This window comes from Megalobrama amblycephala, linkage group LG13 (genome assembly GCF_018812025.1).
Source record: "Megalobrama amblycephala isolate DHTTF-2021 linkage group LG13, ASM1881202v1, whole genome shotgun sequence".
Lineage (NCBI taxonomy): Eukaryota > Metazoa > Chordata > Actinopteri > Cypriniformes > Xenocyprididae > Megalobrama > Megalobrama amblycephala.
The window spans coordinates 16,642,848-16,655,952 of record NC_063056.1 but is presented as its reverse complement, the minus strand read 5'-3'; the positions used below and the strand labels follow the sequence as shown (position 1 = coordinate 16,655,952).

The 13,105-nt window shown below is 36.2% G+C and overlaps 2 protein-coding genes across 4 annotated transcripts in view; one reads left to right on the top strand and one right to left on the bottom strand.

Moving 5' to 3' along the window:
* The first annotated feature begins 914 nt into the window (after positions 1 to 914).
* Positions 915 to 11,273, top strand: ccdc12 (coiled-coil domain containing 12). Its single transcript, XM_048152874.1, has 7 exons — positions 915 to 1,071; positions 2,026 to 2,099; positions 7,809 to 7,888; positions 8,907 to 8,968; positions 9,096 to 9,130; positions 10,014 to 10,090; positions 10,927 to 11,273. Exons 1-7 carry the CDS (start codon positions 988 to 990, stop codon positions 11,004 to 11,006), a joined length of 492 nt encoding a protein of 163 aa, XP_048008831.1. The 5' UTR covers positions 915 to 987; the 3' UTR covers positions 11,007 to 11,273.
* The window catches only part of si:ch211-257p13.3 (kinesin-like protein KIFC3), a 31,423-nt gene continuing 29,535 nt past the window's right edge, over positions 11,218 to 13,105 (bottom strand). For all 3 annotated transcript variants that reach the window (XM_048152872.1, XM_048152871.1, XM_048152873.1), the window contains one exon: positions 11,218 to 12,824. In XM_048152872.1, coding sequence (XP_048008829.1) covers positions 12,693 to 12,824 — 132 coding nt within the window. In that variant the 3' untranslated portion in view covers positions 11,218 to 12,692. The remainder of the gene's footprint in view (positions 12,825 to 13,105) is intronic.

Genomic DNA, 13,105 nt, shown 5'->3' with positions numbered 1-13,105 from the left:
CATCACCATATTTGACATAACTATTGAGCTCTGAAGGGTCTGCTGTGTTTGGTGCTGTACTGGAGCAACAGTATGCTTTTGATAGTGCTTTGAGATAGATTGCTACATCTTAAACAATAGGCTACATCCATTCTAAATCAAAGCAAATATTTACCGCACTACCACACTATTAGTCCATTAACCTTACAAAAAAATCAAATGTTTAACATTTTTTACTCATTTTAGTAATCCATCAAATAAAATGATCTAGGAGGGAGGGGGTCATAATGCACTATTTGTATTTATCCCATTACTAAGTGCATCTTTGTGACTGTTTGGCCAACATGGTCACTGGGAAGAGGATGGACCTAGAGGCAGCTGTATTGCCATGGCAATGCCCTACATTCCACACCATGTCATGTTCGGGTGTTTGTTTGCCTGTTTGGAGAACTTGCGTAGGCCATTTTTTCTATTTAGATGAGTTATGATTTTCTTTCTTTCATTTTTTTAATTTTATGAGTAGAGCTGTGTGTTCATATATTAAAATATGTTGTTAAATGTTCCTCAAAGTTACTTTGTTGTTCTTTCTCATTTGAACGGACCTATTAGTTGTCCATCTTACATAATTACTGCTTTAATGTTTTGAAGTCTATATGGAGTTGTAGCATTTAAAACGACTTATTTTATTTATAAAGCTGTCAGTCATAACATGAAATTATTGTGTTAATATCGGTTATATATGTTAATATCAGGGGTACATATCTAACGTCTAATGATTTATCAAATGATGTAAACACAGCCATTTATTTATGTATTACTATTTTTTATATTAACCTTTAAATATCATATCATTATGTTATCACTTTAGTCAATTAATTATAGTTATTTACATGTTTACTGGTAGTTTATACAAAATCACTGTTTTCGGCGCTCCTCTAGCAGCCTCGGAACAGCCCTCATAATCGATTACAGATTCATCGATCCTGCTACCTATGCTTTAATTTCACCATGGAGAAACCTGTGGGTTCTTTACAAGAGCAAGCTTTGAAAAGGAAAGAACGATTAAAAGCTCTACGAGACCGACAGTTTCAAGTGAGTTGCGTTATAAATGTTATTTTCTGTAAGACATGGAGTAAAAAAGCGCGCTCGGTGGCAAACTTGCTTTAGTTAGCATGTTAGCAAAACAATTAACGTTAAGCATTTCACTTTGTTTCATGAACAGTTTAGCTTCAGTTGTCATCAAGAAGATTAATTCTGATAAATTGGGCAATTTTGATGTCTTCCACCCCGTCTTTTTACGCATTTATTATTATCCAAAGAAGTTTAGCTATAAATAGTACTAGCATTTCCGCCTCAATTATTATTGTATTTTATGTTTGAATGATCATTAAACAAATACTGTTTTTCCCGAGCACTGTGTCAGACTGCATTACATGATTGTGTAACAAATGGAATTCTGTACCTTGTTTAGTTCAGTGATTCCTCTACATTCTCTTACAATGAATGTACAAAACCTTGATAAGCAAACAAGTTTTAGGTTGGTTTAAGCTGCTTCTTTTTTTCTTTCTTTCTTTCTTTGGTCATGCAAACCGATCAGCTGTGCTGGTAACTTATAACAGAAATTAATGAAATAATTTGTCTTCTCTATGTACAATAACATAGGTGTGAATTCAAGTTGATTTTTGACATTTTTTCCAAGTCATCTCAATGGCAAAAAGTGTCCCAATCACCCTGAATTCACCCTATAACTAGATTCAGTGCTTACTGTCACTGCAAGTTTTATCTTAAAAATGACGAACGTTGTTATCAGTGTTAATCGACATGCCACAAATGTCGTTAGAGTTTAACTTTAAACCAGGGAATTTCCCTTTAACACAGTTTGAATATTTGTTTTTATGTTTCCTTAAATGCGCACAGTCATGTTTTGGCTCTGATTCATTGTGCATCAGAGACTTTTCACATTTTATTGTATGTCATTAGTTTTGGATCAGCATTTGGATTTTGCTTTTTTGCTCCTGTTAACCAGTTATTTTTTTTAAACTACAGGGACAGGCACCTGAGGATGGAGAGCCTGCGAGCAAAAAAGCTCTGGAGGACTCTGAGACAGAGGACAGACACAGGTAAACACACAGATATAAAGTTTGGTGTCACTTCTACAGAAGAACACTGCAAAGAACCAAACTAAATTCTCAGTTCCACTATTTAGAAGCAAATAGGACTTACTTGAATAGACTGCCTGTTGTAAATGGACAATAAATAACAAAGCTGTACTGTTTACATGATGTTAAGAAGGGCTGTGAGGTAAAGGTCTCTCTTGCTCTCAGCTCTATTTCAGGCTCAAGCCAAGGCCTCGAGCGCTCTGCTTTTTTCCGTTGTTTACAGATTCACAGAACCCTTGCGCTTCCCTCCTCCCTGAGCTCAAGAGGTGTTTGGCATTAACAGTTTGCAAAGGTTCCTAAACACTCATCACCCAGTATCTGGACTTCGTCTACTTTAGTACATAGTTCACATGAAAAGAAAAAATCTGTCGTCATTTACTCACTCTCATGTCCTTTCAAACCTGTATGTCTGTCTTCTGTGGAACACAAAAAAAGATATTTTGAAGAATGTTGGAAACCAAACACTGACAAAAGCAAAACACTGAGACATTTTGTAAAATATCTTCTTTTATGTACTTTAGAAGAAAATCAGTTTTGGAATGACATGAGGGTGAGTAAATGATTACAGAATTAATGTCTATGACTTAATAGATCTACACTTTTGTGAGTATAAGGCTTGAAATGGAGCTGATATGGGAGGTTGTCTGGGAGAGAATGTTTTAAGGTGTGTCTCCTTAAACATGCATTATTAAAATGGCAACACAGCCTGGAAACAATGAGCTGTAATTCACCACCCAGCACACTTATTTTGACATTTCCTATGCTGCAATACTTGACAATAATCTACTTGTCTATAGAAAAACAAAATGACAGTTTTATTATTTACAGTAGTATTATTATTATTATTATACCAGAAACCAGTTATAGAGGGAAATATTTTATGATCTGTTTTTAAGGTAAAAAGTGAAAAAAGCAAGAATGAATGACTTTAACTTTTATTCAGCAAGTACACATTAAAATGATCGAAAGTGACAGTAGACAAATATTCCTATTTCAAATGCGGTTCTATTGAACTTTCTATCATAAAATCCTGACAAAAATGTATCACAGTTTCCACAAGCATATTAAAGGGATAGTTCACCCAAAAATGAAAATTTGATGTTTATCTGCTTACCCCCAGGTCATCCAAGATGTAGGTGACTTTGTTTCTTCAGTAGAACACACATGATGATTTTTAACTCAAACCGTTGCGGAACTTCGTCTATAAGAGTCAAAAAAACATGCACAGACAAATCCAAATTAAACCCTGCGGCTCGTGACGACACATTGATGTCCGAAGACACGAAACAATCGGTTTGTGCGAGAAACCGAACAGTATTTATATCATTTTTACCTCTAAAACACCACTATGTCCAACTGCCCTCCACATCTGGTTAGTGAGGTCTGATCGTGCTCTGATGACAGAAGCGATGTCTCGCACTCATTGAAGCAAAGCGCGAGACATTACTTCTGTCATCAGAGTGCATTTTTTGACCTCACTAACCGGATGCTGAACGCAGTTGGACATTGTGGTGTATTAGAGGTAAAGAAATGATTAAAATACTGTTCGGTTTCTCACACAAACCGATCGTTTCGTGTCTTCGGACATCAATGTGTCGTCACGAGCCGCAGGGTTTAATTTGGATTTGTCTGTGCGTGTTTTTTTTACTCTTATAGATGGTGTTGCCGTTTCAATGCATTATATGACTGACAGACTGCAACGGTTGGAGTTAAAAATCATCATGTGTGTTCTACTGAAGAAACAAAGTCACCTACATCTTGGATGCCCTGGGGGTAAGCAGATAAACATCACATTTTCATTTTTGGGTGAACTATCCCTTTAAGCAGCACAACTGTTTTCAACTTTGATAATAATAAGCATCAAATCGGCATATTAGAATGATTTCTGAAGGATCCTGTGACACTGAAGACTGACTGCTGAAAATTCAGCTTTACACTCATAGAAATAAATGTCATTTTAAAATGTATTTAAATAGAAAACAATTATTGTGTATTGTAATAATATTTCCAATATTACTGTTTTTACTGTATTTATGATCAAATAAATGCAGCTGTAAGAGACTTTGTTCAGAAACGCGCTACCTTGGAATTATAAGGTTCTGTCTGCATTCTGAGCAGTTTTGAGATATTGAGCTTCAAAGTTTTTGCATTCCATACTCCTTTGTAGATAGAACCTTTCTGTTTTCTAAAAAAAGTCACAATGTACACAACTTAAAAAAAAAAACACACACATTACATAAATAAGTTGTCACAGAATATGTGAATAACTCAATTTTATAATTGACGGATATGTAAAAATCTTACTGACCCCAAACTTTTGAATGGTAGTGTACTTTATTGTGCATGAAAGTGCTGCTTATTTATTTCCAGGCTGAATGAGAGGAAACATCCACTTTTGTTGGGCTTTTTGTTTAAGCTGTCAAAATTCTGAAATGAGGTGAGTCAGATAATGAATATCTGCTCAGGTTTTGAATGTAGCTCAACCTTTCACCTGAGCCAGACAGTATTTTGTCACAGCTTAAGCAGTAGGACAAGAAATATCAAATCTCCAACTTGGCTTTGAATTTTCCCAAGCAAAGAAGCAGCCCATCTCACCACATTGCATTTGTTATTTCTGTACTTTGTAAATGAGTTTTGTCAGCAGCCAGGATTTACTGTTCCACTGCTGCCTATTTTAGGGTGAAGGAAGCCCAATGTTGGTCCCCTCGGTTGTTTTGCAGGCTCTGAGAAACGAGAGACCTTCCACCAAACTGTCAAGGCCCTTAATTCAGCTCCAGCCCTCTGAGAACTTCAAGAACACAAGAGCTTTTCCCTTGAGCATTAATCCCTTCTTTCTGTATGTGATTAAATTAGAAAACAGGATATTGTTCTAGCCAATGCGTCCAAACCCTTGGCCACGAGTTATTCAGGATGTTCAAAATGCTCACTTAGGGTTGACAAACGACTGTTTACATTCTGAAAGTGTTGGATTGTTTGGCCATTCTACTGTAGATGAGGAAAGCCAGTGGTCTGGTATTGTTCCAGCAGGTGGTCAGGAAGTCTTTTCAGGAAAACTGAGGACAGGGAGGCGTTCCCAACTCTTTGTTTCAGTCTGTTGTTTTGAGTGTTTTTTTTCCAATGTGCTTCAAAACTCTTGTTTGGGGTCATAATATTTTGCGCTGCTTTCCAGGGCCTTGAGAGGGTTTGGTTATGAAATTGAGTATTATTAAGGTAGTGGGCGCAATGCTTTGTGTTGGATGACATGTTTTTTCCCTTTCATTATGCATGATTTTGACAACCCTACACCCAAGACCATTGAAAAGGAGTGGTGACACAGCTGACATTAACAGTCTGTTTGTTCCCAGTCCATTTAATTACGTGGTTTGACTCTACAGATATTCATTTAGATCAAGTGGTGATGAATGTGTGCCTGCTGTAGCCGGGTCAATGACAAATAAGAGTGTCCAGATAAAGAAGAGGAATCGTCTTAAAAAAATGTATAATTTTTGTGTTCATGTTGGTTTAATGACTCCAAAAATGTCTTTTGGTATAGCACATTTTCCTGCCCAAAATTTTAAAACATTTTTCAAGGTGAAAATGAATGTAATTTAATCTGTTTTTGGGGAGTTACACCACATGACATTTTACAACTTGAACTAACCTTGCCTAATCATGAAAAGGTCACTTTATCTTATTGACCTACTGACCTTGACACAGTCATGAGGGTCTTCAGTGGTCCTCTCTGTCATTTTCTGAATGTTGGTTGCACCACATGACTTTGATTTGGAGGACAAACATTTTACAAATAAGCAGTGAAACACGTAAAAAAAAAAAAAAAATTCTAAGAAGTAATATTAAAAGTTTATGCCAGTTTTTTCCTTCAAAAATTAGATTTTTTTAATGAGAATTCTTTTTTTTTTTTTTTTTTTTTTCATTATAATATCAGGGCAGTTGTACTACCATGACATGTTTGACTTCATGTCACTCAAAAAATATTAAAATGATTTTTTTTTAGTACTATGCTCATTATAGAAGAATAAATTATCAATAGAACAAACCAAATGAACATCACATCATTGACACGACTCTATACTGGCTCTCATTTAGATCAGATGGTGATGAATGTGGACCTGCTGTAGTCAATAGCTATGTTTCCATCCACCCATCCATTGCGAATTTTGAGATAAAATGCTGGATGGAAGCTCCAAGATGTGCATAAATTATAAAAATGTGCATAAAAAAAACATGCTTTTCGTCTGTGTGCTCTGAGGCGCTAGTAAATTATGATGTACAAAAAACAGACACGGTGGATTCTAGGGCTGGGACAATACATCAATTCTCGATTTGCGATACAAAGAATCTGGAGCGATTCTGATATTTTCCAGTATATCGCGATTCTCTTGAATCGATTCAGCAGATGGCACTACGTGCTTTAGAAACAGCTGTCCTCTGCTTGCTTCCAGTTCCTTTACACACACCACTTAAACCTAAAATAATCATTCATAAAGTTTGAAAAGATTGAAGCAAATTATAAGGGTGTTCGCAGTCATAAAAGCATTCTGAGCTGAGGTTCAAGTATATTTAACCACTTACATGATCACTGTCCAGCATTCTTCTATGTGAGCATTTGAGTGTGCAGTTAAAAACTAGCCTATAGCGCCATCTGCTGTTAAAACTAAGCTCAGAATCGATTAGAGAGAGAAAATATCAGGATCTATCCAGATTCATTGTATTGCGAATCGAGAGTCGATGTATTTTCCCAGCCCTTGTGGCTTCCCCAATTGCAGCATCTTCCATTCTTATCGATATTTTTCTCCAATTTCCAGGGAAGAGGCGATTTTGTTCTCTTGAACAATGTTTAATGTGATATTCCAGTTTTGTGCATAAGTTAACTTGCAACATAGCTAATGACAAATGTGTGTTCACGTTTAAGAAGAGGAAACGTGTTTAAAAGCACATTTGCCAGGTTTTAGAAATGTACTAAAATGTTGGTTTTATGTGGTTTTGAATTTTTTTTTTTTTGTGTAATGACTAAAAATGTCATGTGGTAAAAATCTCACAGTAAAAATATATATTTTACGAATATCATGAATTATTAAAAATCAATAAGGTGGTGATAAATGCTGTTGCCCCTTTTTATGAGAACAAAATGGGCACAGATCTCAAGAGACAGAATGAGCAATTTGATGACAATGAATTCTCAGTCTCCTATAGGACAGTTTGAAACAAATCTTCATGTTCTGTTGATCATGCTGTGAAGAACCCTCTGTTTCTCCCTGGAGATACAGCAGCACATTTTGCTGTAACTTGCAAGGATGTTAATAGACCTGCCGGCTGAGTGATGGCATAATTGGGCTTGTTTCAACCTCTCTCAGCTGTGGTCCCTAGACACGGTCAGGTGCTACATGCTAATTAGCTAGTTCTACAAAGATGAAGGGAGGCTTTGTACACATTGCGAGCGAATGTACTCTCTGGATGCCGCCAGAGGCTGGATTCAGCACTCGAAAAGCACCAGCTGCCCACTGTCCAAACTAAATGTTTATTTGCACTGCCACCTGCTGGTTACTGGGGTTTCCTGTGATTGCCTTTATAGTATCTTCTTGAATTAATAATAGGTTATAATGGAGGCAGTGACAAAACATTTGTTCATAACTGTGAGTGAATTGCATAGTTTTGCTATTATGTTTGCAGAGAGCTGAAGCTGAGGAATTACACACCGGAGGACGAGGAGCTGAAGGAGAGACAGGTGCCTAAAGCAAAACCTGCATCAGGTGAGAACACTTCAGGATTAACGGCACAATAAATATTAATGGCTGTATCTTTAAAGGTGCCCTAGAACTTCTTTTTAAAAGATGTAATATAAGTCTAAGCTGTCCCCTGAATGTGTCTGTGAAGTTTCAGCTCAAAATACCCCATAGATTTTTTTTAAATTAATTTTTTTAACTGCCTATTTTGGGGCATCATTATAAATGAGCCGATTCAGGGTGTGTGGCCCTTTAAATCTCGTGCTCCACGCCCCAAGAGCTTGCGCTTGCCTTTAACGGCATAAAAAAGTTCAAACAGCTAATATAACCCTCAAAATGGATCTTTACAAAGTGTTCGTCATGCAGCATGTCTAATTGCGTAAGTACAATGTTTATTTTGATGTTTACATTGATTCTGAATGAGTTTGAGGTTTTGCTGCGTGGCTAAAGCTAACATTACACACTGTTGGAGAGATTTATAAAGAATGAAGTTGTGTTTATGCATTATACAGACTGAAAGTGTTTAAAAATGAAAATGCGACGGCTCTTGTCTCCATGAATACAGTAAGAAATGATGGTAACTTTAACCACATTTAACAGTACATTAGCAACATGCTAATGAAACATTTAGAAAGACATTTACAAATATCACTAAAAATATCATGTTATCATGGATCATGTCAGTTATTATCGCTCCATCTGCCATTTTTCGCTATTGTTCTTGCTTGCTTACCTAGTCTGATGAGTTCAGCTGTGCACATCCAGACATGTAATTCCTTTCATAATGTTGGGAACATGGGCTGGCATATGCAAATATTGGGGGCGTACACCCCGACTGTTAAATAACTCTTGTTATTTAACTATGCCAAGGTAAATTCAATTTTTGAATCTAGGGCACCTTTAAATTATATTGTCAGATGTTTATACCTGCAAGTTAAGCTGACCTTTCTATAATTGTCATGCTGGATGATAATGTTACAGCAGGTGATCAGGTGTTGAGTTACTCTACCGGTTGTCTTAATGGTCTTGTTTCATATTCTTGTAGTGGAGGACAAGGTCAAGGACCAACTAGAAGCTGCAAACCCAGAGCCTGTGATTGAGGAAGTGGTGAGTGAATTTTCCCTTAATCCAAAGACTCAAACATGATATGGACACCATCAGTGTTTCCTGTTTGAATACATTACTTGTCAAAAGTTTGGAATAAGATGTTTTTTCTCTTGACTTGTGCTCTCAGGATCTGGCCAATCTTGCCCCCAGAAAACCAGACTGGTACAAACCTTCAATTTTTATTTATAAAACACAATCATGCATAATATTCACTGTGATTTGATTTTATCTTAATTTTCATTCATTTAAATGATTAGTTAATTTTAAAATAAAAATTACCCAAAGATTTACTCACACTCAAGCCATCTTAGGTGTATATGAATTTCTTCTTTCTGATGAACACAATCTGATTTATATTAATAAATATCCTGATGCATCCAAGCTTTATAATGGCAGTGAACGGGGTTGACAAGTTTGAAGCTCAAGAAAGTGTATCCATCCATCACAAACATACTCCACATGGCTCCGGGGGGCTTAATAAAGGCCTTCTGAAGTGAAACGATGCATTTGTGTTAGAAAAATTTCCATATTTAACAAGTTATAAAGTAAAATATCTAGCATCTGCCAGACCACCTTCTTCATTCAACTTACAAATAAAGTGTAATGCCTTTCACTGTTCAAAATACTTGTGCTTCCATACCTTCCGTATTCAACTTACGAAGTTATGTGATGTCAGTTCCTTTTTTTTTTTTTCCTAAGTTGAATACGGAAGGCGTTCTGGCAGAAGCTAGATATTTTACTTTATAACTGGTTAAATGGGGATATTTTTCTTATACAAAAGCATCGCTTCACTTCAGAAGGCCTTTATTAACCCCCCGGAGCCGTGTGGAGTATGTATAATAATGGATGGATGCACTTTCTTGAGCTCATACTCATTAGTCCTACTCACTGCCGTTATAAAGCTTGGACGCATCAGGATATTTATTAATATAACTCTGATTGTGTTCATCAGAAAGAATAAAGTCATATACACCTAGGATGGCTTGAGGGTGAGTAAATTTTGGGGTAATTTTCATTTGAACTAACTGTTTTGTGTTTGTAATAGGGATCTAAAGAGGGATGTTGCCAAGAAGCTGGAGAAACTAGAGAGGCGAACACAAAAAGCTATTGCTGAACTTATACGTGAGTATGACACTAATTTCTTAAAGTGCCCCCGTTATGCTATTTTAAAGATTCCTGTTTTTGTTTTGGACATCTCCTACAATAGGTTTGCATGTATCCAAGGTCAAAAATAAACAATAATAAACATTGCAACATCACCTCTTTTCTCATAGTGTCTGAAATGGTTTACCTTTCACTACATGAAAGGTAATATCTGAATCAAGGCCCATTGACACCAAGGATGATAACTATAACAATGTTATAAAGTTTTAATAATCATTAAAATGAGAATTTCACACCAGAGCTATTATGATAAGGATCACTGGAATCACATTCAGAACCATTTTTTTTTCCAGCTGATGAATGTTAAAAACATTGACTTTAAACTGCTAGCACTTTGACTAACTGAAGCGCTTGTAATAAACAGAATGTTGTTGTCCTTTGGGGTAGATATTGGTGTGAATTGGTGTCAAAAAACAAAACAAAACAAAAGCACTGTAGCACTGAACACTATCTCTACATCACTTTTATCAGTAATATAGTTAAAAGGCTTTTAGTAATGAGCTCTGCCAGGGCTTCATGTAAGGCTAATTGCTGTGAGGATTTAAAAGCCCTGGAGATCTGATGTCTCTTAATGACATCATATATGGATTTCCTGTCTCTATATGCTCCTCTGGCACAGACTAGACCTAACATTACTGCTTTACTCTAATTTTGTCTCTCAAATCCACAGTAAAAATGAAAAGTCTGTGTTATTTAGAAAACAAAGATTTTGTGAATCACCAATAAGAACTAGAGCACACAAGTCTTTGAAGCACGTAGTCATACCTCATGTTTGGGCATGTGCGATTCCACAGGGGAACGGCTCAAGGGCAGCGAGGCAGAGCTGGCGGGAGCGGTCGGAGCAGTTGGCATGGAAGAGGGAGACTCCGACTGAGCGACGGTCCCACACAACAGATTTTCTAGAACTTTCCGGCCTATTTCCCGTAACATAGCAGTGTGTGTTTAAAATACATTTCTTATGCTGATCTCAGCATGAGTTTACACACAACCAGATCAGGTGATTAGAAGTGTGAGTGTTTGTGTGAGAGAGAATGATAAAGAAAGAATGACATACATGTGTTTTCATATGGAGTACACAAAGAACATCAAATCCTTCTTTTTATTTTTATTTGTTTATAAGTAAACAACTTTTTTTTCTAAATTGACTCTTGTCTTTTTCCTCTCTGGGCTTTATGATAAAAACATTATCCAATGCCAGAAGGCTTTATTTAAAACAGAACCTGAATGCTGACAAAGAAGGGGTAGATTCACATTTTCATGTTGTATTTCTCTCCTTTCTCATTAATATACATTAATGGGAGGTTCCAAAATTAGACTCATAATTCAAGAGAACATTACAGCTTTATTAACTAAAGATATTTAAGTTCATAATTTAATTTGGATACTTGAGCCAATTTCTTAATAAGATACCAAGTCTCAAATATTTCCCAGAATGATTCTGCCAATTTTCACAAACAAACTGATAGACATAATGTACACATTTTTGGTTAAAAGACAAGTTGTATGGACAGCACAAGTCTCTGACAATAAAGTGCATTCATTATCCTCCCACTGTAACATGGCTAAAACTAAGAGACTGAAGAACTGACATTTCACATCAAACATAAACTTATCCTAAACATCCAAGAATGTTAATACTTGTATATAATTCATTGAAATATATATTATTAAGTTGTACGGTTGTACAATTATTACAAATTAATAATGAAAATATATATTAATGTTTAAGAGTAACATTTTATTCTGTGTGGTTTACTTCAAACTGAAAAATAAGATGACTAAGAAGTGCTATTGCACATAATGTTGTGAAGTATAGTTACATTCGTTCTTATCTTTAGCAGATGCTTTCTTATCCAAAGCCTGGCTTCATTTCTGTGCTATCAAATAACTCAAGAACTAACCGGTTTATGAATCACCACTTAAGATGGTTGAAAATGTGACACGGCGGTTATTAGCCTGGATCTTAAAATGCTAAAGCTACCACCTCCACAGAGAAATAAAGTCAGCAAATGCTGATTTTGTGCAATTTGGCTGAACTCACATCCTTTGTACTTAATAAAAGACAGATTGACTGGTTCTACACACAAAATGTAATCATGAAAGTCCACACCAACCATACACAAACAAACATAATTTGGCCATTACTTCCTATATATTATAACAAATAATTTTGATGTTTTTGAGTAAATATCAGTATAAACGTCAAGCGTTATACAATTAAGATACTGTGGTCTCTTGTGTTGTGACTCCCAAGTTTTTTTTATGCAAGATTTGCTGAAATATCCTCACCAGTTTTTCCAGTGGTGATGTTTTGAACTTGCGGTGACTGAGAGCTTGTCTTGATACTGGTGGTGGTGGATGTTGGTGAGACTTTGACATGCAGATCAGCTAATGGAGAAAAGCCATTGCTAGATATGTGGCATCACAGGCGTTTCCAGAACTGTAGCCCTTGAGTAGGATTGGAAGCCTCAGCCAAGGGCTGAAAAGTGCAAGGCTTGTCCATCTACACTTAATGCCATTTCTGGTCCTGTGGTTACTTTGTGAGGGTTGAAAGTAAGCATTAACTTTTGTTTTCATTATGTCCTCCCGTCTCAATTTTTCGTGCAGCAGGGCCCAGCTCCACCTTGCACACTCGCTGGGCAAACTTTAGCGAGCACAGGGTCTCTCCGACGTTGCTCTCAAGAGATGAAACCTAAAGATGACAAATTATTTCTACATTAGTATTTTTGTTCATTAGATTCATTAAAAATATGTAGGAGGTTGTTTCACTCCCTGATCCATCAAATGGAATACCTGTAGATCATTCAAGGACTTTGGGGGATATTTTGCAAAACATGGAACAAGTTGGTTAAAATTGCTGGTTCCAATCCTATTAAATCCTAATAAATTAATAATTTCTAATAAATTACTAATTGCTGAATTAGCCAAAATTAAAAAGGCAAGGTTAGAGTTTTGAGGCATTTAGTAACAACA